Here is a 25,303-nt window from a genome sequence, read left to right on the forward strand (position 1 = left end):
AGCTGCCCGCGCACGGCGCCGTGGCCCGGGCTCCCGGCACCATGTCCGGCTGCGAGCCCCGCCGCGCCCCGGCACTGCTGCTGCTGGTCCTCTGCAGCCTGAGCGCTGCCCAGCCCCGCCAGCGCCAGTAAGTACCGGGGACCCCGCGGCAGCATCCCCGGGCAGGGCGGCGGGGGGAGAAGCGGCTCTGCCCGGTCACGACCGCGGAACAAAGCCCGCGGAGCGGCCGGAGGGGTCGCGGATGGAGCGCGGCGGTCCCCGGCTCTCCCCCGCTGTCCCCGGCTCTCCCCCGCTGTCCCCGGGGTCCCCAGCGGTGCCGGAGCGCGGGGAGAGGGAACCGGGAGGAGGAGAAAGCTCCCGTGCGGTACCTGCGTGCAGCTGCTCCCGGAGCGGAGCTTTTATCTGCCAGCAGTTATTTAAGGAATCCGCCTGCTGCGGTGCTGGGGGTGGTTGAAGGTAGCGCTGGGCGCTCCTGAGAAGCGTGTGAAGATTTTCTTTATTTTCTTTTTTTTTTTTGTTGTTGTTGTTTTTTGTGGGAAAGATCAGCCGGGCAGAAAGTCAGAGAACTTTCCCCGCACTATTAGGAACTGAATCCGCAGCCCTTTCCCAGCATGTTTAGGTTAATTTTGATTAAGGTTTGCTTTGTTCTTTATCCCTGGCTTATTATAGCCCGGCAGCATCGTGAATAGCTGCATTAACTGAGTGCCATGGAGAACTTATGCTCACTTGCTTACTAGAAAATATTTCACGTCCTGCCAAGTTTTGGTGTAACCTGACAGAGCTGTTAGTTAAAAGTGCTTAAAGGATCTGTCGAGTCCCTGTCAAGTTAACTCTTTGATTGCCAAATTCAATATTTAATTTTCAAATGCCACCTATTAGGTTATTTAAATAGTTGTATCAAGGGACTGATACTTCAGAAGGAGTTTCAGCAATTCGGAACAATGTGAGTACATGTGCTTCACATATGGCACTGCAGTGCTGGGCTCATGACAGTTTAAATCTGATCATTTCATCCTGAATGCAGCTGGTACTCTTTCTCCCTCTGCTGTCTCTCTTACCCAAGATTTCAGGCTCAGTAGTAACTTTTGATTGTTATTTATTGCCATTCTGATGAATTTTCAAACGTGGCAGCCATAAGGTTTTGAATCTGCAAGTACCCCGTGCAATTTAACTCAAATGCCACAGAGTTCTGAACTTCCTTTGGGGGTAATGGGATCTCCATGGCAATGAGGCCTGCTGAGAGAGGAACATGGGCTTGGAATTTGATAAAAGATTACTTGGGGGCTGTAAAACACCATCATCCTCATCCCAAAGTGATAATTAATCATGAGCTAAAGCAACCTGACTCGCGGGACTGTAGAAAGGCACGGGCTGAGAAATTTGGCTTGAAAAGGCATCTGAGGAATTGCCTCTTGTTTAAAAAAAAATCCTTTTGGGTAGGGAAAAAACCCCAGAAAGGTGTGTCATGAAGAGAATATAAATGTGTTGCTTCCAGCCCAGTGCATCAAAGAGCTCAGAGCCTGCAATGCTTTTAGCTGACAAGTTCATGGCACGGTGCCATTCAGAGAGGAGTGGTGCGGATTCCATTCAGAAACTCTCACATTGCAGCATCTATGGGAGGTCGTTTTGGGTGGCTTTAAAGCTCTCTGTGTGCCTCCTAAAATAATGCCTTTTGTAAACTTGCAGGATCCAATTGTTTGAACAAGAATGTGGTGGTAGAGCTGGGAATTCGAGCTCGGTTTTGTAGCTGCAGTTTCTGGGTTGCTTCTGTGGAAACTGCAAGGTCAGGTGTGTTACGTGCCTTGAGCCTGACAATTAGAAAGCTCCAAAAATCACCTCTGAGTCCCTTCACTTCTCCTATATAAAGCTGAACTATGAAAATGGAGCCATATCATTGAGTTAAAAATATTAAAGTTGTTTCAAAGAAAGCATTGGCTATGAAGCTCTATGAGATGTTCAGGTACCTCCTTATTCCTTCATGAACTTTAACTCTTTTATGATTAGCTGGTTGGGCATTTAGTTTGTTACATATAGTAGACAAATAAATGGGGTCTCATTCATTTATTCACTTGAACATTAATTTATTCATTTATTCACTTTAATATGAATTTATTTTTATAGATGCAATAAACATGGATATATTACTGGTTTTATTTAAATCCTAAGGATTTGTAGCCATTTGTAGCCACTTAGGCTCTGTTTGTTCATTTATACAATTAGATACAGGCTTAGATAATTATACATTTGATTATATTTATACGTTAGATACAGGCTTAGATAATTATGCATTAAATTACCTCATAATTTAATTAATTAGATACAGGCTTAGATAATTATGCATTAAATTATATTTATACATTAGATACAGGCTTAGACTGCTGGTGACAAAAAATGTGACCCTACAGGGGCAAATACATCACAGGGTATTTGTTCTTTTCCTTTTCCACACAAGAAGTGTCTCCCAAATTAAGCCATTCCTTGTGGCTGTGTCTTGACTGACCACTTCCAATTGTGCTCCTCAGGGGTTATTTGATTGCAGCACCTTCTGTTTTCCGCTCTGGGGTGGAGGAAGCCATAAGTGTGACCATCTTCAACTCTGCCAAGGAGACCACGGTGCAGATCCAGCTGGTGGTCAAGGGGGAGACGGTGTCCCGGAGCCATGGGACAGTCCTGGGTGAGCTTTGAGCGCTGACTGATGAGCTGAGGGGCTGGGGGAGCACCTTGGTACCTCCTAAAGAGTTGCTTTAGGTGATAATGGCATCAAACAAATCGATTTGCTGCTGCTGCTGCTGCACCTTCTCAGTTGATTGTGGTAATGTGGTTTTGATCTCAAACACTTTGATAACTTTGGAACCCCAAGATATACAGAGACCCAGGATAACTGATATTCTAGAGTTTTACAGTGATTTTTCTTCCTTTTGATGCCTGAATATTTATAAGTTTATTTTTAAGAAAAATAAAAAATCTACATCATCATCATCATCAATTTCTTCTCTCCAAAATGAGTGCTGGGAGCACAATCCCCATCTTCAGTACTGGGTGTTGCTGAGACAGGTGGTGATGTTTGTGTAGCTGGATAAATCTTTAAAATCCAAGCCAGATACCCCTGTCCTGTGAGTAAAATCAATGTGATCTGATGATATCCAGTTATCCATGATATCTGAGTGAATTTACAGTGCTGAAAGTGAAGTGCAGTAGCCCTGTGGTACCACAGTGTGGTCAAGGCAATCAGGCTCTTTAACCCTCATGTTTTAACTCTTCTCTATGTTAAAACTGGGAGTTTTATGAAAGCCATTCCATTTCTTGGAACAGATTGTCTCTGATTGTGTCCTCCCCTTGATGTCTTTGAAAGTGGCTGACAATTGCAAAGCAATTCATGCGTCAGTGATGCTGACACACGTGGGCAGCAAATGCTCCAGAGAACTCCTAGGTATGGCTGGATCCAGCAATCCAAACGGATCCCTGGAGTGTTTGTTTTGAGAATTGTTGAAGTCCCAAAAGAGGCCAGGTCCTTTTTAGAGCAAAACAATTCAGGAGGCACAAACAGGCTGCCCTGAGCTCAGCCTTGGGGGTGCTCTCCAATCACAGAGCACTTTGCAATTTAACTTGGGCAAAAGTTGTGAATAAATGTGGAGCAGGTTTATTTTGGAGAGCTCTTCTGGGTCTGACTTACTCACCCTGCAGACAGTGCAGGAAAATTATTTCAGGTAAAATCACAGCAAAGGGATAGTGCAGGGAGCAGCTCTGTGAATGGGGTCTTCCTTCACTCAGCTGAAAACATTTAAATTCTTGGTGTCTTACCTTGAGAATAACTCCTGCTCTCTCTCTCTCATATTTTAGATAAAGGAACAATTAAGCTGAAGGTGAGTATCAATAATTTTAAGATGTTTTTGGTGAACACGTAAGGGATTTCCCTCAGCCACACCAAGCATTGGTGGCACAAATAAATGTCATGTTCTGGGAACACCTGAGGAGGACACTGCCTTCACCAGAGGAAAGGTGGAGAGTGAAAACAACAAAGCTCAACCCATCACAGTTCACCTTTACACCACTAAAGAAAATCAGTGGCTCATGGCTCCGCATAAATTTATGTGTTGGGTTTGTTTTATAAGAATGGCAGAATTCTGTGCGGGAGTTAGGACTTCAAATGTTGGCAAAATGGAGCTGGACTAGAAGAACAAGCCCTTAAAAGTGTTGGGTTTCTTAACTTAGGACTTAATTTGGGCTTGTCATCTTTGGGAGATTAAAGGGGGGTGGTGGAACAAAATATCCAATTATGTGCATCTGGAATGGTATCAGGTTTTTTATTTTGTCACTTTTAATCTGAAGTAATTTTGAAGTGCTTATTTCTCTGAGCAGCTGGTTGAACATGTATACATGCATGCACTTTTTGTTCCGGGGACTTTTTTGTGTTGCTCATTGGGGTTTCTCCCCCTGTTGGGTTGGTTTCCCTGTGTAATACACCTGCATGTGTAGATCATGGATCAACCATCACTCTGCTTGAGTGATAAAGGGCAGAAGAGAATTTCCTGCCATGGTTTCAGCATGAATTTACCTCCTTTGTAGTTTATATATTGTAGAAAACCTATTATGGCCTTAATTTTCCTTTCACTACTAACACAGATTGACACCAAAGCACAGCAGGTGCCTCTTCTTGCTCTCCTCAGTGTCAACTGCATTCCCCAAAAGCTCAGAGGTTTTTCTGTGTGTTCCTCACCTCCTGGTGCCTTTTTAGGTGCCTTCAGGGCTTCGTGGACAAGCACACCTGAAGGTTTGGGGCAACAGGCACCTGGCAGAGGAAGGGCACATTTTCCACAACTACACCACAGTCACCATCGACAGCAAGGGCTCCTCAGTGTTCATCCAGACTGACAAACCTGTCTACAAACCCAAGCAGAAAGGTAAAATCATCTTGGATAACTTGCCAGATGCCAGGGCTGCTTTCAAGGGGAGTTTTAGGATGAGCTCTTCTGTTCAGTCTCAGCTCTGGTGACTGATAAATTCCCTCTTTTCCTTTTCCAGTGTTGATAAATCTCTTCATGGTGACTTCTGACCTGAGGCCAGTCAACGACAGGGTAAAGAAATCTGTTTTCTTTCACACTGTGCAATATGAGGGGATACTTGGTAGCCTGCATTCTGTTCAAATATTTGAGAATTATTTAAGTCCCAAAAGGTCCTTTTTAGAGCAAAACAATTCAGCAGGCACAGGCCGCCCCGTGCTGGATGCTCAGCCTTGGGGGTGCTCTCCAATACACTTATGCAGGAGCAGAATTGGATTTTTAAGCTGTTTGGGCATAACTTGTGACAGCTTGTTTTATTTGTAATTCAGCTTTTTTCACTTGGTCCTATTCCTGTTGGAGGTGAATACAAACTTCTGGAGTGCTGGCAAATAGGAGGCAGCTCTGCCAGAGCAGAGACATGAATTTTTCAGAGACTTGCACCTTATTTAGGTAGTGCACAGATATGTAAATTGTCCCTTTTCCAGATAGATCTCTGAATTAAATCTGTGTTTCTCAGGCTACTCTTAACAAAGATGTTCAAACTCTGTCACTTCGGGTCTCACACTTCGCTTATGTTGACTCAACACTCATCACAAAAAGCAGAAAAGTTGTTTCATAAAGACTTTTATTTTCTTTTTTCTTTCAGATTGAAGCTTATGTGGTGGTGAGTATCTTTGTGCCCTTCTAGCACCTGTCCTGTAGAGGTACAAGGTTTGTGTAGCACTTAAAGGAACAAATTTCTGCTTTTCCTGTCCATTATGGCCATTCCCACCCCTAACTAACGCAATTTTCTTTCCCTGTGTCTCTATCTGATCTCTGTGCCTTTGCTTTTTGCCATCACCAGCAAATATCCTGGTTTTCTACTGCAGTTTCAGAAATTCATTCCCATTTTTCAGCCTGAGAAGAACTGGCTTGATTCACTGGGATTTATAACTGTGACAGCCCCATTTCTTCTCCCTTCTGTTCACTCCAGTCCTTCCTGTGCTGGGCTGGCAGAGCAGGGCCACCCTCATCTCTGCTCCCAAACAGAGGTGGTGGAGAGCAGAAATTCATGGAAAGGAAAGGGTTCTCCTGTCCTCTTCCTAATGAGGTGAAAGAGTGGTTCCCTCTGTGTTTAGTTTTTTTTTTTTTTTTTTTTTTTTTTTTGTTCTTGTTTTATTGGGGTTTTTGGGGTTTTTTTGGTTGGTTGTTTTTTGGGTTTTTTTGGGTTTTTTTTGTATTTTTTTGTTTGGTTTGGTTTTTTTGGGTTGTTTTTTTTTTGTTTTGTTTTTAATGTGTTTACCTCTCAGAAAGGAGAAGGATTTAATCTTGTTGAAGATTTAATGCTGACAAAACCGGCAGGATTCATTTCACCTGGGTTTTTTTAATCCAAAATTTGTCTTTCTGCTTGTACAGCTCCCTTTAAGAATGGGGTCAGTTCATCCCATCCAGGACTGGTGTTTTAAGGCAGGGGAAAAATTTGCTTGACAGCATTTATTTGTGCGCATTGCTTACAGGAGCAGAGCTCCTAAATAACCCCAGAAAGCAAATACCCCTGCTGTAAGGTATTTCTGGGACATTTTTGACAGGCTTTGGTTACCTTTGAGCTGTCAGTGAAGTGTGTGTATCACAAAAGGAAGTTCCTTGTTGCAAACTGATTTAAATACACGAGTGATGCTCATTTCTCACCCCTAATCCTCCCTGCAGGATCCCCGGGGGTCTCGGATGATAGAATGGAATAACTTGAAGCCATTTTGTTGTGGTAAGTTCCAGATTATTTATTTTTTTCCGCTCTGTGTGCTGTGATTTGCCTTTGCTTCTGCTTCCACTGAGTGCTGTTCAGTGAGGCTTGGAAGGGGCTGGAGAGTGACAGAGTTCAGAGAATGTTGTTTGCTTTTTCAGGCATTGTCAACATGACTTTTCCCCTGTCTGATCAGCCAGTTTTTGGGGAATGGATCATCTTTGCTGAGATGCAGGGGCACACCTACAACAAATCCTTTGAGGTGCAGAAATATGGTGAGTTGACCCTAACCCGGGTGCATTTGGAAGAACAGAACTCTGAAATGCTTTCACTTGACATGAAACTCCTGAAACACTGCGTTTAAAATGCCATGAGGAAAAATTCCTTAGAGCCAGGTATTTCGGGGATGCAGGCACTGCTAACTGGGAGCTTTGCTGAGCTCACCTTGCCAAGGTGGTTTTGGTTTGCTGCTGTTGATTGTCCTGGTTTGAACAGACAGGTGTCTGTTAAGGAAGGCGGGAGCCTCTCCTTAAATGGAAAATGCAAACCCCCTCCCTCTGAGTTATTATAACTTTGAAATTAAAAGGCTCTCAGGCAAAGATATGGGAATAGGAATAACAGGATAAATAAAAATACAAATGCAACAGCACAAAAAAAGAGAAAACAAACCCTGCCAGAGTCAGACCATGCCCTGTCCCCTGTGTGTCAGGGGGTGGCACAGCCCCATCCCATGGGGGCTCAGCCCTCCTGCAGTGCCAGCTGTGGCTCTGCTGGAGCAGGGATCCTGCACAAGGGGGGAGTTTTCCTCTGCAGCTCCAGGGCTGCTGGAGATGGGCCTGGGCTCCCTCTGGCAATCCACTGTAAAGGCTGTTCTGGTGTCCCAGAACCTCAGATTGGATCCGGGTAGGAATGCTTGAAACCTCAGATTGGATCCAGGCAGGAATGTTTGAAACCTCAGATTGGATCCAGGCAGGAATGTTTGAAACCTCAGATTGGATCCAGGTAGGAATGCTTGGCTCCTCCCCTTGGCGCAGCATCTCCCCATGGGATGATGGAATTGGATCAGCCCTGCAGGGACACTCAGTGGCCATGGACAGAAGATAATTAATAATTAATGGCTCATTAAAAGAAGAGATCTCCTGGAGGGAGGGTTGGCTGTGAGAGAGATAAAGAAAACTGCCCACTGACAGGAAGATAACTGCCCCAGCTCTGAACAGAACACACGCCCCCATTTCCATCCTAATTTATTGACCCTCTAGTGGGTGTTACCCTGATAAATCAGAACCAGCTCCTGTCAGAGCTCTGGGGACTTTTGCTACAAGCTGGGCAATGAGATCTGCTTGGAAACATTCTGCTTTATTTCTTTTCATTGTAGTGTTGCCAAAGTTTGAGCTGCTGATTGATCCCCCTCGCTACATCCGTGACCTTTCGCTGTGTGAGAAAGGAACTGTCCATGCCAGGTAGGAACATTCCCAAACCAAATTTCACTGCTGTGGGTTGTAGTGCAGTCCCTGGAGCTTGGATCCCACCTGCTGCAGACTCTTCAGATTATTTCTAATCATCATCAGTAATTTTTTGATGTAAGGGCCTTCAAAAACATGGTAAAAATAACAATCTGCAAAACTTCCTGTGGTAATGTTTCCTAGATTTGCAGGTAACATGGTAATTGTCTTTATACAACCAGAAGAACAGAAACCAGCTGGAATTTATTAATCATCTCCTTTGCATTTCAGATACACATTTGGCAAACCAGTGACAGGGAAGTTAATTGTCAATATGACTATAAATGGCGTTGGGTACTACAGACATGAAGTGGGACACCCTGTCCTCAAGACCACCCAGGTGAGGGAGACCATGGACTCACCTGTGATAAAATGCCTGATCTGTCTTCTTTAACATTTATCCCACAGCTCTGTTTTGTTGCTGATGGGAAATCAGAAAATATTATAACTGAGGCCATTGCTTATTTTTACATGATATATTTATTATTTTAGATATTAGGAGGAAGCTTTTTTCCCAGAGGCTGCTGGGCACTGCCCAGGCTCCCCAGGGAATGGTGCCAAGGCTGCCACAGCTCCAGGAGCTCCCAGGGCTGCTCAGGGTGGGGTTCTTGGGGTGGCTGGGCAGGGACAAGGACTGGGCTGATGATCCCTGTGGGTCCCTTCCAGCTCAGGATATTCTGGGATTTGGTGGGATGAGAATTTGTTGGCATAGTTTTAATCTGTTTTAAGAGCATATGGGGCTGAGGAGAGCAGAAGCCTGAGGTGACAGAGTTAGTCCAGACCATGGCTAAGGGAGGAAAATGAAACTTCCCTTTCCTTTTCCCCTCCTTTCCTTTTCCCCCATCACGAACACATTTCATGAAAAATCCTTTCATTAGGATCTTTTCTCCTGAGAAGCTGAGAGGCCTCAGAAACTAAATGCAAACAATAATTATCTGCTGCTGTGGAATGCAACAGGTGGATCTGTGATTGGTCTCATGTGGTTGTTTTTAATTAATGGCTAATCACAGTCAGCTGTCTCAGACTCTCTGGTCACTCACAAGATTTTGTTATCATTCTATTTCTTTCTATTCCTTTCAAGCCTTCTGGTGAAATCCTTTTTCTATTCTTTTGGTATAGTTTATCATTTTCTTTTAATATAATAAATGTAATAAAATAATAAATCAGCCTTCTGAAACATGGAGTCAAGATTCTCATCTCTTCCCTCATCCTGGGACCCCTGTGAACACCAGCACAATTGGTGACCCTGAGTGAGAAACATTCCCTTTCCCGTGTTCCCCCTTTCCCCTTTCCCAAGCCCTGCTGCACCCCCCGCTCAGGTTCCTGTGCTTTAGCTTTGTTTGCTGTGCCCCGTGCGGGTGTCCGAGCCCCTCCCTGTGTGCCCCCAGATCGATGGCTCGGCCGAGTTCGAGGTGTGTGTCAGGGACATGATGCCAGCGGATGTCCCCGAGCACTTCCGAGGCACTGTCAACATCTGGGCCATGGTGATCAGCTCTGATGGCAGCAAGCAGGTGACCTTTGATGACTCCACACCTGTCCAGAAGCAGCTGATTGATATCAAGTACTCCAAGGACACCAGGAAGCAGTTCAAACCCGGGCTGCCTTACAAAGGCAAGGTGAGATTTAGAATAATCCTATTTTTAATGCTGTTGGGTACTAATATGGCTGATTTCAGTTGATCCCAGTGGTTTTCCCCACCTGGAATTGCTGATAATTTCAAGTTAATTGTTCTGTAAATGCCCCACTGTGCAGGTGGAGGTCACTTACCCCGATGGAAGCCCAGCTGACAGAGTCACCATCCGAATTAAAGCTGAGCTCACACCAAAGGACAATGTTTACACCAGTGAACTGGTCTCAAGGAATGGCCTGGTGGAGTTTGAAATCCCCTCCATCCCCACAGCTGCCCAATATGTCTGGCTGGAGGTGGGTAAAAGCTCCTTATGGGATTAGCAGGCTTTAATGGAACTAATCTTGTCAAACCTGCACTTTATAAACCAGTGCTACAAACAGGAAATCGGTGCCTTTTAGCCTCAGCTTCTGGGTTTCAACACAGCAAACACTGGTTTGTTTCCTGCTGCCAAGAGAACTGATGCTGATAACCACCATGAAAAGATGCTCCTCCAAATGCACCTTAACGTGGTGGTAGGGGTCAAATATTTGGGGAGTAAAGATGGCAAGAGATGAAAGATATAAAATGGGAGAGGAGAGTAGAGATTAAGAAAGATCAAAATGAGCTTTCTATGCATAACATTGATGTAACTTTTTTCCCCATTTTTTTTAAGACCAAAGTGACAGCAATTGATGGGAAACCCTCTGGGGATCAATATCTGCCCAACTATTTGTCCATCAGCAGCTGGTACTCGCCCAGCAAGTGCCACATCCAGCTCCAGGCACCAGATAAACCTTTCCAGGTATGTTGGCTTCACCTTCCAGCATGGAAATTAAATGAAATCCCCTGCATTGCTTGGCTTAAAGCACTTTGTTCTAATTAAATATTTCTGGACATTCCTGATTCTGGGATCTTGAACTATTTCCACTACAAAGAAAGAAGAAACTGCACTTGAGCCACCAAATAATTGTTAAATGTGGGCTCCACAAGGTGCTAAGCACAATTCCCTGGGTGCTCCGTGCACCAATCCACAAATCCAACCATTTCTGTTCAGAGAGGGTGGGTGTAGGCATGGAAAACTTCATAATTTCACATTTAAATGCGTGTTCTGTGCCTCCAGTAATGCTCAGACATGGATTGCTTGCTGAAAATGATTGGAAGTGATGTTAGTGGGAGTGGCTGAATTACTAAAGACCAAAATTAAGGCTCTGTAGTCTCACTGGAACTTCCAGTTTAAATCTCAGCTGGATCTGTTCAATCTTCCAGTTATTGAGCTCTCAACATGACTGCCTTGTTTTCTTTGGTGGGTTTTGTAGGAGCCTCTCTAAAAATATAATCCTGCCCTATAAAAGCTGTTGTGATTTCTCTCCTAGAGAAAAGATCTGATTTAACCATGATTCCTGTTTTCTGAGAGCTGTTCAGGGTCTCTTCTTACCCAAGCAAATGTTCTGAAGGTCTGCATAGTGCTCAGTGGAAAAAAAAGGGGGTTTTGGCCATAAACACACAGAGATTTGTTATCAGCGGGTCTGTGAGGTTGGTTTCAGATTCTTTGTATCCAAATAAGAGCTTTTTTTTTATCATTGCATTTCATGGAAGTTTAATGGCTAATTAATCTTTTACAAGTTTCCTGAGGTATGGAAAGGGGATTATACACTGCTAATCTGAACACATTGTTCTTATTATAACCTGATTAGAACTAATTCTTCTGTGGGAAAGCTTGGAGCTGGATGACCAGCTGATGTGGGAGCTATTCCCATGCACTGCCAGCTCTTACAGGGTGTTCCAATTAGCTACATTCATTTTTTAATGAATTGTTTCATCATTTGCACCGGGGAATTCTTAATACTTCAAATATTTGATGTCACGAGGCACCTCTTGGACTCTGTGGCATTCTCACTGTGTTTAAGCATCAGCAGCTCCTTGTGTTCCAGTTCTGCCCTTTTGGTTGGTGCCATGTGTGCATTCTGCAGGGAGAACGCTTGGAGCTGAAAAAAGAGAAGTTTTCAGCACATTTCTGTGGGATTTTTTAAGCCTGAATGGTTTGATTTGGGAACTGCTCTGCTTTAAATGGCAGGAGGGCGAGGAGGGGAAGGTGCTGAAGAAATCCTACTGATGTAGGGTCCTACAAGTGTCCCACTCCTCAGACCCCAGCAGGAAGGAGTTTGTGTTCCTGGCAAGGTCTGCTGCTCCTCAGGGTGATGGATCCCATGGCTGGTGTCTGTTCTGGTGGGAATTTGGGGGATTTTGTTTTGGGGGTGTTCAGTACTCACTGAGCCCCTCTGGGTGCAGAGTTTCAATGCCCAGGTGAAAATAAAGCGGATTTCTTCTCATTTCTTTGTGTGTTTGACACCTCCCTGAGTGCCCAACTCACAAATTGTTATCAAGACTTTGTGTAATTTGACAGCGTTTTCCCTCGGATCTCTTCCCAGTCCTTTCATGGTGATGTTTGAATTGATAACAGCCACATGGATGTAATCACAATTAAACTGCAAAGATTATCAAACACATATCCCACCCCCAACCCAACTCTTTCCTTTTTTGGCCTGGGCTACTGAAGGGGTGTCTAAAATTCAACCAATTCTGACAGCTGCTCTGTGCCAAAAGGCTTAACTTCCAGGATTCCAGGGATTCCTTCATTGTTCCATTAATGCATACAACCCCCAGCTCAGCCTCCTGTAGATTTGCAGTGAGTGGAGAGCTGAACACAGGCTCCTTTTTAGTGTGGAAAAAGACTCTGAGAACAGTGTAATAATAATAATAATAATAATAATCATCATTATAATCATCATTATAATCATCATTATATAATGAAATATATATTATATATAATAATAGTAACAATAATAATTATTATATAATAATATAATTTATCATATAATTATAATTTCTTAAATAGAAATTAAAATATAAATTTATTAAATAAATAAAAATAAATATAAATTATATAATGAAATTATTATTATTATTATTATTATTATTATTATTATTATTATTATTATTATTATTATTATTATTATTATTATTATTATCTTTTCAATGCACCCATTTGTTAGGAGAGGGCTCACACCTCCTGTGGCCTGGAACCCAAGCAGGTTCCTGTCCTTTATCACCCCAAAACTCATAACAGAACAAATCTTTGGCTTTTCTGTCCTTGTCTGCAGGTGGGAGAGGAGGCCTGGATTGCAGTGAAATCCACCTGTCCTTGCAACTTCACTCTCCATTATGAGGTGGCATCACGAGGGAACATTGTCCTGTCGGGGCTGCAGCCCAGCAATGTCACCCAGCAGAGGAGCAAAAGAGCCACCACAGGCCTGGAGAAGAACATTGACCTCACACACTTCCCAGGAACAGGTAGCCAGCACCAGAAATGCAGCTCACCCCTATTTTCAGAAAAAAAAAACAAACCTTTCCACACCTTTTTTGTTAATGTGGTGCTCCTGAAAGAGTAGAGATCATTTTGTGCAAGAAAAATGTGCAAAAATGTGGTGCTCCTTGAAAGGATAGAGATCATTTTGTGCAAGAAAAATGTGCAAAATGTGGTGCTCCTTTAAAAAATATAGATAATTTTGTGCAAGAAAAATGTGCAAAATGTGGTGCTCCTTTAAAAAATATAGATAATTTTGTGCAAGAAAAATGTGCAAAATGTGGTGCTCCTTTAAAAAATATAGATAATTTTGTGCAAGAAAAATGTGCAAAATGTGGTGCTCCTTTAAAAAATATAGATAATTTTGTGCAAGAAAAATGTGCAAAATGTGGTGCTCCTTGAAAGGATAAGAGATCATTTTGTGCAAGAAAAATGTGCAAAATGTGGTGCTCCTTGAAAGGATAAGAGATCATTTTGTGCAAGAAAAATGTGCAAAATGTGGTGCTCCTTGAAAGGATGGAGATCATTTTGTGCAAGAAAAATGTGCAAAAACGTGGTGCTCCTTGAAAGGGTAGAGATAATTTTGTGCCCAGCAATGTCACCCAGCAGAGGAGCAAAAGAGCCACCACAGCCCTGGAGAAGAACATTGACCTCACACACTTCCCAGGAACAGGTAGCCAGCACCAGAAATGCAGCTCACCCCTATTTTCAGCAAAAAAACCAAACCTTTCCACACCCTTTTTGTTAATGTGATGCTCCTGAAAGAATATTTGTGCAAGAAAAATAGTGAAATCCATTCCCCTCAGGCATGTAAAAAAGTTCTCCAAGAGGGGTAACTCTTGAAAAGTTTTCTTTGGTCTTTCTGAAGTCTTTCTCAGATGAGGAAAGTCTGATATTGGAGTGGAGTGGCCGGGCTGGGGCAGTTGGTTCAATTGGTTGTGTTTAAACTGAGGAGAGGATGTTGGATGGAAAGAGAAAATTAAATGGGCTGATCAAGGAGATCACACAGCCCACAGGGAGAAGGGTAATGAAATGGGGACTCCTGGTTTGTAGGAGTAACAGGAACACAAAAATCTGGTGGATTTGGGGAGCAGAGGAGTGAAAAATGGTGGGGTTGGGAAGATGGACAGAACATCTGCCAAAGGAAAAGTCTGACTGTGCTGTGAGAGTTGGGGAAAGAGCAACAGGAACCTCCCTCCAGGTACCCACCAAGCTTCTGGCAGTCAGTAATTTAGGATTTGTGATGATTTTCTGCACTGAAGGTTTGTTCTGAGCTGTTGCATTCACAGTTTGGCTCTGGCATGGGGAGAGTTCAAGGCCAGGTTCTGTGGGACTTTGGGCAGCCTGGTCTGGTGAGAGACATCCTTGTCCACAAAAGTGCAGGATCTTTAAAGGTCCCTTCAACCCAAATCATTCTGTGATTCTGTTTTACAGCTCCAGTGATTCTCTGCTCTGTAAACTGCACAATCCTTTTTCAAGGATTCAAGGATTTCAATTCCTTTTCTCTCACCAGCATTCTCCAGCAATAGATACCATTGTCTGTTTATTTTCAACGGCTTGATAACTTGACTGTGTGTTTCCTTGATTTCATGGCTGGAAAACCACTGAGTAATCCTTCCCTACCCACCTTCTCCATGCTGCTCATTAAATTATGAGTGCTAATTACCTTTCACAACGAGGGGGAAAAGGGAAATATTGTGAACTCAGGAAAGTGTGGAGCAGGAACAAGGGAAGAATGCAAGTCCCAAATGGAGAGTTCTGTGCCTGTCAGCATTAGGAGGGGGCGGGAAGGGAGTGACTGGGGTAAATAAAGCTATTTTTTTTTTCTCCACAATTCCTATTTCAGCACCTCCCAGCACTCCTGCAGCAGAGGTTGAGGTGTGTGTGACCTTCCTGAGGTTCTCTGTTGTTCACTCCATGGCTCCCCTGGCTCGGCTCCTGGTGTACTACGTCAGGGAGAACGGAGAGGGGGTCACAGACAGCCTGCAGTTCCCTGTCACCTCCTCCTTTGAGAACCAGGTAGAGGAGAGGGAGGACTGGTGTCTCACTGCTCTTTGCTTTTTGGCAGGGCTGCTGTCTCACTGCTCTTTGGTTTTTGGGAAGGCTGGTGTCTCACTGCTCTTTGGTTTTTGGCAGAGCTGCTGCCTCACTGCTCTTTGGCTTTAGGGAGGGCTGGTGTCTCTCTGCTCTTTGGCTTTAGGGAGGGCTGGTGTCCCACTGCTCTTTGGTTTTTGGGAGGGCTGGTGTCTCACTGCTCTTTGGCTTTAGGGAGGGCTGGTGTCTCACTGCTCTTTGGTTTTTGGGAGGGCTGCTGTCTCACTGCTCTTTGGTTTTTGGCAGGGCTGCTGTCTCACTGCTCTTTGGTTTTTGGGAGGGCTGCTGTCTCACTGCTCTTTGGTTTTTGGGAGGGCTGCTGTCTCACTGCTCTTTGGCTTTAGGCAGGGCTGGTGTCTCACTGCTCTTTGGTTTTTGGCAGGGCTGCTGTCTCACTGCTCTTTGGTTTTTGGGACAATCACTGCATTTAATGGCATTTCCCTTCCCAGGTCGCCGTGGCGCTCTCGGCCAACGAGACCAGGCCTGGTGACCTTGTGAGCATCAAAGTCAGAGCTGCCAAGGGAAGCTGTGTCTGCCTGGCCACGGTGGACAAGAGTGTCTACCTGCTCAAAACAGGCTTCCAGCTGACAGCCAGCCAGGTAGGGTGAACTCCCAGCACTGATGTCCTCTCCTGGGCCCTGCGATCCTCCCCCAGCTGGAGGAAGCAGCCAAGGAGAGCAGCCCGTGCCCTTTCCCTGCAGGTGTTCCAGGAGCTGGCAGAGTACGATGTGTCTGATGCTTTTGGAGCTCCAAAGGAGGAAGGGCACTTCTGGTGGCCGGGCATGTCCTCCCGCAGGCGCCGCAGGTCCTCGGTGTTCCCCTGGCACTGGGACATCACCAAGGACGCTCGCTTCGCCTTCACAGTAGGAAGAGCCACCCTCCCTTCTGTCTCTTGTGTTTTCATGTTTGCAGAGTGTTGTCAGCCCCATAACCAGCCTCCCTTCTCTATTTTCTGCTCTCATGATTTCATTTTCAGCCCCATAACCAGCCTCCCTTCTTTATTTCTTGTTTGCAGGGCATTTTCAGCTCCAGAGCCAGCCTTCCTTGTCTCTTCTCTGCTTTTATGTTTGCAGGGGGGTTTTCAGCTTCAGAGCCACCCTCCCTTCTCTCTGCAGTGTCTCTCTCGTGTGCTTTTATGTTTGCAGGGGCAAATTTCAGCCCCATAACCAGCCTCTCTTTTCTGCTTGCTTGTTTGCAGGGTGTTTTCAGCCCCATAACCACCCTCCCTTCTCTGCTTTCATGTTTGCAGGGGGGTTTTCAGCCCCATAACCACCCTCCCTTCTCTGCTTTCATGTTTGCAGGGGCAAATTTCAGCCCCATAACCACCCTCCCTTCTCTCTTCTCTGCTTTTATGTTTGTAGGGTGATTTTCAGCCCCATAACCAAGCCTCCCTTCTCTCTCTTCTCTGTGTAGGGTGATTTTCAGCCCCATAACCAAGCCTCCCTTCTCTCTCTTCTCTGTGTAGGGTGATTTTCAGCCCCATAACCAAGCCTCCCTTCTCTCTTTTCTGCTTTCATGTTTGCAGGGGGGTTTTCAGCTCCAGAACCAGCCTCCCTTCTCTGTCCTGTGCTTTCATGATTTCATTTTCAGCCCCAGGACCAGCCTCCCTTCCCTCTCTTGTGCTTTCACATTTGCAGGGGCGTTTTCAGCCCCATAGGCCGGGGCTTTCCCCCACATCAGAGCTGGGTGGGATGAAAAGTGATTTTTCAGAACAGAGCACACTGTTCTAGCAGAGATCTCTGAGAAGCGTGGTTTGGTTTTTGGCCAGTCCAGTGCTGGGAGGGGCAGCTGTCCTGCTGGGTGAAGGAATTCGTGCTGGTGCTCTGGAGAATCAGACAGGGCCCAGAGGGTTCCCCCAGGCAGGGGTGAGCTTGCAGATCTCTGCTGCAGCTACTCCAGCAGGGAGGGAAGGTGGGATGTGAATCTTTCCTCGTAGCCTTTCGGACTTTTCTTTGGGAAATCATTGCAGTTCCTTTCCTGCCCTGGTTCTCCCAGGGCTCTTCTGCTGCCATCTGCGTGAGAAACCTTCATATCCTTGATCAGGTTACTCCCTAAATGCTATATATTTATAGTTAATTGGTGTGTTTCCATAGTCAAACCTGGCCAGATTGTAAAAATCTGATTTCCTTTGATCCGTGCTGTGCATTTGAATCAAATTGAAAGTTGAGCATTTAAAACAAGTTGGGTTTTTTTAATGTACTCATGCACTAATTCATTCTTTTTTCATTGCTTTGCATACTAACAATGCAACCTTTTAAGCTGAAAACCAGTCATTTGTAGCTCTTAAGAAAAAACTGCTTTCCATGAGCTTTTTGCTTTGCTTTTGTTTAAAATGGGTGTTCCCTCATCTATTTGAGAAGTTCACCCTTTCAGGCTCTGCTCCCATCCCTTCTTTGCTTTCCACACCACTGCAGGATGTAACCCCTGCTCCCTGAGACAAGGCAAAGGCTGAGCTGTAAATGTTTGATATTTTTTACATCATATTCTCCTTCTTGCTCCTCTGAAATGCAGACTGGCCTGGAGAACCAGTGCCACAGCCCTGATCTTTGGTGTTCTTTCCCTTTTTAATCCACATAACTCCTAAAAATTATGATCCTTCCTTCCTACAAATCCCCCATCTCTTCATTCTTTGGTCTTCCTCTGATTTTAGCTAAATTGTTTTATTCTGTTGCCTTAAACCCCAGAGGTTTCACACATCCCCCCAATTCCTCCATCTCTTAATTGCGAACTCTACATCCTCATTTTTGTCCACTGCTGCTTCTGCCCCTGGGCTCTGAGGGTTTTGTTTTTTTTTCTCTGATGCAGCTTTTTTTGTGCTTACTGAGAGCTGCAAACTCTTGGGAACAAGTTCATTTTTGGGGAGCTGGTGTGAATGCAGGGCTGCACACCCAGTGTGTGCAAGAGCTGGGGATGTGTGCAGGGAGCTTTGCTCATCCCCCAGAGCTGCTGACTCTCGTGAAAAAGGGAATTTAGGGCACAGAGCTGGGAGCTTTCCTGTGAGGACACTTTTCATCTTGCTTGGCATCCCTGGCAGGGCAGAACTGGCGGTGCCTGATGAGAGAGCAGCCTGCTCACTGCAGCAGAGCACGCTGGGAACTGTTAGGAGGGGTGAAAAGCTGTGATGTTTTATTCTAGGGGAAAAAATAAGATTTTATTTTTACATGTCACGCTTGCCCAGTAATGTTAGATACTGATTTAAGTGTGTTTTCCAAGCAGACAAGAAGTATATATTTATATTTAATTTTTTTTTTTATATTTAAATGTATTTTCCAAGCTTTCTCATAAAGCCTAAGCACCTTCACATTAACAATCATTTTTACACAAAGCTTTAAAAAAATCCTCAAGATTCCATTGGGACTGCCCTGGTAAATGTTAAAATATAATTAAGGGATTCTATTTTTAAAAAAATCAATTAATTAATCACATTTAATTCTTTTTCTTTAATCCTTTTTATTTATTTCTTTTTTTTTTTTTTTTCCCTTGCTGGTTTTTGTTTTGTGGTGCTGATTTTTCACTGTCTAGGAAACTGGCTTGGTGGTGATGACTGACATAGTCAGCCTGAACCACAGGCAGAATGGAGGGATGTACACAGATGAGGCTGTCCCAGCCTTCCAGCCACACACGGGCACCTTGGTGGCCACCATGCATTCCAAAATAGCACCAAGGTAACATTTGAGCCTTAATATATCTGTTGTCTGTGATACTCCTGGCTGGTTTTGTGTTTTTTTTTTTTTTTCTCTATTCTCAGTTTTTTCCACCTCAGGTTTAGACAAGGCAGTGATGGGGAAATTCTTCAAATTTGGCTTGGTAGATATTTAAAAAAAAAAAAAATTGGCACTGCTTTGTTTAAATTTAATTTCATTCTGGAAAAGTGACACATGCAAAGAGTGCTAAATTATCATTTTGGAGAATATTTCTTTGCAATTTGCTTTGAATTTCTTGGAATATTTGCAAGCTACAGCTGTTTTTGCAGAGTCACTCATTGCTCACGATTTGGACCATTCAGCTGCTGGTCAAAATCAGCAGAGTGAGGATCTGCACGAGGGAAAGGCTGGGAAGTGCCACAAGTGATGAGGATGGGCCTTCCCTCTGCATCCTGAACTTCCCAAAAGCCTCTCCTAGCAGAGGAGCTTCTGGGGTTAGTTAGGAAGTAGATAATGAAGTATAACGGGTATAAAAAGCTGATTTAAATTGTTAAAATATTAGAAATCAGGACAATTCAAAGAGCAGGGATGGAGAAGGATGGGATTGCTGGAAGTCACACGCTGCACTTCTTCCCCTCGATTCCCTTTGGTGAAAGAATTTGGATCACAAACCAGTTTTATTTCAAATTCCATTCTTTCTGCTGGTTTCAAAGGTTATCTTTCTTGTACTATTTTGTAGATTCTTGTTTCTGCCTGCAGAGTGGGTGTGCACACAAAGGGACTGTTTCAAACCCCACTGAATTTGTGTTATTCACCCCTTAATGAGTCTGCACCAGAGTTTTGGTCGTGTGAGCCAGATCAGCTGATAACTCTGATTTATCCCTGACTGCTGGAAATATCTTACTGAAAGAATCAATTTGCAAGGATTTATTTCTTGTTCTAGCAGAGCGGAGAAGAGGAAAAGAACCTTCTTCCCTGAGACGTGGATTTGGCGCTGCCTCAATGTCAGGTACTGGCATTAATTATATCCAGAGGGTTGTAAACAAAGCTCTTTAAAATCTAATGAGTTACACTGGCATTTTCTGTTATTTAATTTTTTTAATTATTATTTTTCCTCCTATTGTTGTTTATCTTCATTACCGCTTCAGTCTTTGCAGCATTTCCTCTGGTCCTGAAGTGTTCCCTTGCTTCAAACTGAACCTCTCAGTTGTGCCCACATGGATTCTCTGCTGTTTGCTTATCGAATTTTCACTTTCTCTGTCATCTCCTGCAAGAACATCTCCCCCAGGCCTCAATCTGCCTCCTCTCAAACCCTGCTTTCCTCTGGGTACAGTTGGAACTAAAATATAAATTATTAAAGAGATAACGAATCCATCCCACAACAGCACACCCAGGATAATTTGAAGCAATTATTAAAAAGCTTCTCCAGGTTTACAAGTAAACTTCATCCTCAATAAATGGTTGTAAATTAAATTTGACAGGAACTTGGAGCAAGTGTATTCAAATCTGTTCAATTGAGCATGAAATATGCTTTGTAGAAATACACAAAGAATTCCAGAAGTGCCCATTTGGGCCTCAGCAAGCCAGGGCAGTTAATTATAAGTGGGAGAGTGTGGAATAAAAAGTTGCAGATGGCATTTTCTCTACTTCATTTCATTAGAAACAACTGAGGTGGAGCATTCCTTCATTTCCACTCTCTTGAGCAGGAAGAATTTATTTTTTTTTTCTTCTATAATTTATAATATACAATCCTAAAAAAAAAAAAAAAAAAAGAAAAAAAAAGAAACAAAAGCCTAATGTCAACTTCCCAAACCAATTCTAAAAATTCCTAGAGCCTGGCTGGAGGGTCTAATGGCTGGAAATGAGTGTGTACTTTGGCCCTGTGCCCAGAAGAGTAAGTGCCCTCATGTGTGAAAATAATGTTAATGCTGGTTATGGGCTGAAATCCCAGTGGAAAGAACATCAGCTGCAACAAATTGTCCGGTTAAACAGGCTGGAATTGTGCCAGAGCTGCCTCCCTCCCTGCTGCTCCTCAGGGCTGAGCATCAGGGCAGCTGCAAATTGCAGCAGGGCGAGCACCCATGGCTGCTGAAAAGGAGTCGAATAACTTTGATATTTAAGTTGGTTTAGATGGGATATTGGGGAAAAATCTTTCTGTGGAGCCCTGGCACAGGGTGGGTGCCCCTGGGTCCCTGGCAGTGCCCAAGGCCAGGCTGGACAGGGCTGGGAGCACCTGGGACAGTGGAGGTGTCCCTGCCATGGCAGGGGTGGCACTGGATGGGCTGTGAGATCCTTCCAGCCCAAACCATCCTGGGATTGTGTGACCATTTCCATGGCTTGGCAGCTTCTCAGAGCAGTGGGAGGTGTCCCTGCCATGGCAGGGGTGGGATGGGATGGTCTCTAAAGCCCCTTCCAACCCAACCCATTCCATGTTTTATGATCCAAGTGCAATTCCCAAGGCTTTTCCCTCTGCAGTTGGAGCTGGGGGAGCCACATTCACCAGCCAGTGCTTGGAGTGTGGCAGAATGATAAAAAGCACACGGATCTCCACTTTTACTGTGCACACTGATCTCCACTTTTTATTGTTCACGCTGATCTCCACTTTTTACTGTGCACACGGATCTCCACTTTTTACTGTGCACGCTGATCTCCACTTTTTACTGTGCACGCTGATCTCCACTTTTTACTGTGCACGCTGATCTCCACTTTTTACTGTTCACGCTGATCTCCACTTTTTATTGTTCACACTGATCTCCACTTTTTACTGTGCACACTGATCTCCACATTTACTGTTCACGCTGATCTCCACTTTTTATTGTGCACACTGATCTCCACTTTTTATTGTTCACACTAATCTCCACTTTTTACTGTGCACACTGATCTCCACATTTACTGTTCACGCTGATCTCCACTTTTTATTGTGCACACTGATCTCCACATTTACTGTTCACGCTGATCTCCACATTTACTGTTCACGCTGATCTCCACTTTTTATTGTTCACGCTGATCTCCACTTTTTACTGTGCACGCTGATCTCCACATTTTGTTGTTTCCATCCTTTCCCTTTGTAATACAAACACAGAGGTGAGTCCCTGATGAGCTGCCTGGCTCCTGACATGAGCAACACCTTCAGCCTCACTGGGAATTGATTTATTTAGAGGAGGAAAGCAAAGCCAAGGAGCTTCACTGGTGCCTCAAGTGAGAACAAATCTGAAAAGCAGTGGCAGTGCAGCTCTGTGTGTGCATCATGAGGACACCATGTCGTGCTGGACACTTCTTCTGGTGACCTCCCATTCTCATTTTCCGTGTCCCCAAAGCTGGCAGCATGTGTGTCAAGCTCTGGGGAATGAATGAGAACTTGTGAGGAAACAGCCTTGGGGTGTACTCACAACTGCACCAATCTCCCTGCCAGCTGAGCCATGAAATAGCTTTTGTTCCTGTGGTAGAGGAAATGTTTTCTGTTCCAGGCAGGGCCAGAGCTGCTTTGCAGGAGGGAAACAGCAAAGTCTGAAGAAAAAAAACCTGAATTTCTCTTATTATAAAGCATAGAAGAGGATACCAGGTTTATGATATCCCTTTCTGCTATGCACAGGAAAGCTGAATACTCAGAGATTTGATTTTTAATAGCTGATTTCTATCCTCACTGAGAGAAAATGATTGACTTAGAAAAATTCCAAACCTATCATTCCAAAACCAAGCAAAGCAAAATGTTTCTGAATCAAAAGCAGCAGTTGCTGAACTGGGTGTTTAGAAAGTTTCTCATTTGTCCTTGCATTCAGGCAGAGTCTGCAGTGTGGCAATGGACACAGGGACAATGAGTTCCAAAAAAACCCTCACTTTTATTTCACTAGCTGTTAAATCAATTATTGTTGAATGTTTTTATCTAGGACTTTGGTCTGGGATTATTTCTTATTTTTCCTTTTAGATTTTGGCGTTTGTTTCAGAGTCTTGTTCAGATTTTTTTAACTTTGTGCAGATATTTGCCTCTAAGAAAAGTGACTTGGAAATTAGGTTGAAAAGGAAATTTTTAATCCAGGAAGAATTTGTCTTTTGCAGAAGTAACTATTTGCTTTTCTGCTGCTTATAAATATTAAAAATTAAAAATTTGCAACTCTCAAAACTGATAGAAAGCACAGAGCCTTTTGTAAAGCTCAAAGCAGCCAATGCTATCTGATAAATCTACATCTGGAGGGAATTCCCCAAAATGCTTGGGGGCATCATTAAAAATGTTAGGAAAATTAATCCACAAACACCAGAGGTTTCTGTCCAAAAAGGAGAGAGAGGAGTCCTTTGACTTTATTCAGATAAAGGCAGAGGCCATGGGGCATTGCCCTGGGATCTCTCCAAGTTTTAGAGGATGCAGCCTCCTTTTTATCCCAATTTCCCTTCTCTCTTTCCCCATTTCTGAGGTACTTGAGAGGTTCAGACTTCCCAGAACACCTGATACCAAAGACTCCCCTCTAATGTACAACCCTCCCTTTTAATTTTTAATTCTTATGGAATTTAGGGGTTTTTCTTCCCCTTTGTTTCTTTCCTCTTTCAATGTCTAATTTCATTTCTCAGCAAACCTAAAGTTTATTTGTAAAAGCAGATATCTTTTTCCATTCATCAATCCGTGGAATCCTTCCCATTGTTTCTTTTATTTCCCAGTGCTTGTTTTATCTACCAGCAGCCCCACAGCTTGTTTGGAAAGACAAATCTGCTATTCCTCTCAAAAATCATTTCATTTATGTGGTGAACATGACTGCATGTTGCTTTGGCAGTACCAGCTGTGAAAAACGCCAATCACTCGTTTTTAAAATTTGTAAAAGTTTAATAGTAATAAAATGGTTATAAAAATAGTGATACAATTAGAGTAATAATAATTTGGACAATTTGAATTAGGACAATATGAGACAATAAAGACAAAGAGTTATGGACGTCTGGGTACCTTTTTCTGGGCAAAATAAGTCTGAAAAAGGACCCACATTAACAGAGGATGAACCCTTAAAAACAACAGCCTGTTGCATATTCATACACTTCATACATGATGCATAAATTCCATTCAAACACAGGATTCTGTCTGGTCATCATCAACTTCTTCCTCAAAATCCTAACTGAGCAAGGTGGGAAGAAGTTCATTTCTTCTGATAATGGAGCAATAAATTCTCTTTCTCTGAAAGATTCAGGTGTCCTGTGGCTGCTATTTTGCTGTGAGTCCTTTCTTTAAAAAAAAGTACCTTACATAGAGCATCGTTTCTATTTTAACATTTTGTTATAACCTAAAACTATATTTACCACACTACTTAAGAGAATTAATACGGCATCACTCTCTAACACAACACATACAATATTCATTTGAATATTTGTGAAAAGCCAATCATAAAATAGACATTTTTCACCCAGCTCAGGGGAAGCCCAGCTGCAGGTGGAGGTGCCTGACTCCATCACCACGTGGATCACAGAGGCCGTGGCCCTGGCTGAGGACAAGGGCCTGGGCATTGCCAGCCAGGCAGAGCTGAGGACCTTCAAACCCTTCTTCATCGACTTCACGCTGCCCTACCACGTCATCAGGGGAGAGCAGACCAAGATCCCCCTCACTGTCTACAACTACCTGCCCCTGTGTGCAGAGGTAAAGCTCAGCCCTCACCCGTCACTGGCATATTTTATAAAAAATCCTTTCCTTAGAATCTTTTTCTCCCGAGAAGCTGAGAGGCCTCAGAAGCAATTATTTTAAACAATAATTATAAAATTAAATAAAAATAATTAATTATAAATTAATTAACTTTCTTTAATTGTTAAATAAATTTTATTATTATTTAAATTATCTAATTAATAATTAATTTAATTAATAATTATTCAAGATTTAATTATTTTTAGTTATTTAATTATTAATTATTTTAATTAATTAAAATTAATTAAAATTATTAATATTCATTATTTTAAACAATAATTATCTGCGGCTGTGGAATGCAACAGGTGCATCTTTGATTGGTCTCATGTGGTTGTTTTTAATTAGTGGCCAATCACAGTCCAGCTGTCTCAGACTCTCTGAGCAGTCACAAGATTTTATTATAATTCCATTCTTTCCTTGCTAGCCTTCTGATAAAATCCTTTCTTCTGTTCTTTTAGTATAGTTGTAATGTATAATTTTCTTTTAATATAATAAACATCATAAAATAATCAGCCTCCTGAACCATGGAGTCAAGATTCTCATCCCTTCCCTTGTTGTGGTGTTCTGCAAATTCCACACTCACCCCTGCCTCAGTTCTGGCTCCTCACCACAGCTGGTGGGTGATTTACCTGTCACAGGAGAGAAGGTGTCAGGCTGACAGAAATGCTCTGAGAAGATAAATATTGCTTTTTTTTCAACTCAAATAAATGTCATCGC

The 25,303-nt window shown here is 43.4% G+C and overlaps 1 protein-coding gene across 1 annotated transcript in view; it reads left to right on the forward strand.

Moving 5' to 3' along the window:
* CPAMD8 (C3 and PZP like alpha-2-macroglobulin domain containing 8) overlaps positions 1–25,303 on the forward strand; it is a 65,797-nt gene continuing 40,494 nt past the window's right edge. The window contains exons 1-20 of the mRNA XM_036399534.1: positions 1–127; positions 2,523–2,674; positions 3,841–3,863; positions 4,736–4,901; positions 5,023–5,075; positions 5,647–5,664; positions 6,687–6,741; positions 6,882–6,995; positions 8,096–8,180; positions 8,454–8,562; positions 9,611–9,838; positions 9,975–10,145; positions 10,505–10,633; positions 12,993–13,182; positions 15,042–15,214; positions 15,739–15,888; positions 15,991–16,152; positions 18,812–18,954; positions 19,877–19,942; positions 24,319–24,544. Of these exons, the coding sequence (XP_036255427.1) occupies positions 42–127; positions 2,523–2,674; positions 3,841–3,863; positions 4,736–4,901; positions 5,023–5,075; positions 5,647–5,664; positions 6,687–6,741; positions 6,882–6,995; positions 8,096–8,180; positions 8,454–8,562; positions 9,611–9,838; positions 9,975–10,145; positions 10,505–10,633; positions 12,993–13,182; positions 15,042–15,214; positions 15,739–15,888; positions 15,991–16,152; positions 18,812–18,954; positions 19,877–19,942; positions 24,319–24,544 (2,499 nt within the window). The 5' untranslated portion in view covers positions 1–41. The remainder of the gene's footprint in view (positions 128–2,522; positions 2,675–3,840; positions 3,864–4,735; positions 4,902–5,022; positions 5,076–5,646; positions 5,665–6,686; positions 6,742–6,881; positions 6,996–8,095; positions 8,181–8,453; positions 8,563–9,610; positions 9,839–9,974; positions 10,146–10,504; positions 10,634–12,992; positions 13,183–15,041; positions 15,215–15,738; positions 15,889–15,990; positions 16,153–18,811; positions 18,955–19,876; positions 19,943–24,318; positions 24,545–25,303) is intronic.

The sequence above is a fragment of the Molothrus ater genome, chromosome 26 (assembly GCF_012460135.2).
Source record: "Molothrus ater isolate BHLD 08-10-18 breed brown headed cowbird chromosome 26, BPBGC_Mater_1.1, whole genome shotgun sequence".
In the NCBI taxonomy this organism is placed as follows: Eukaryota; Metazoa; Chordata; class Aves; order Passeriformes; family Icteridae; genus Molothrus; species Molothrus ater.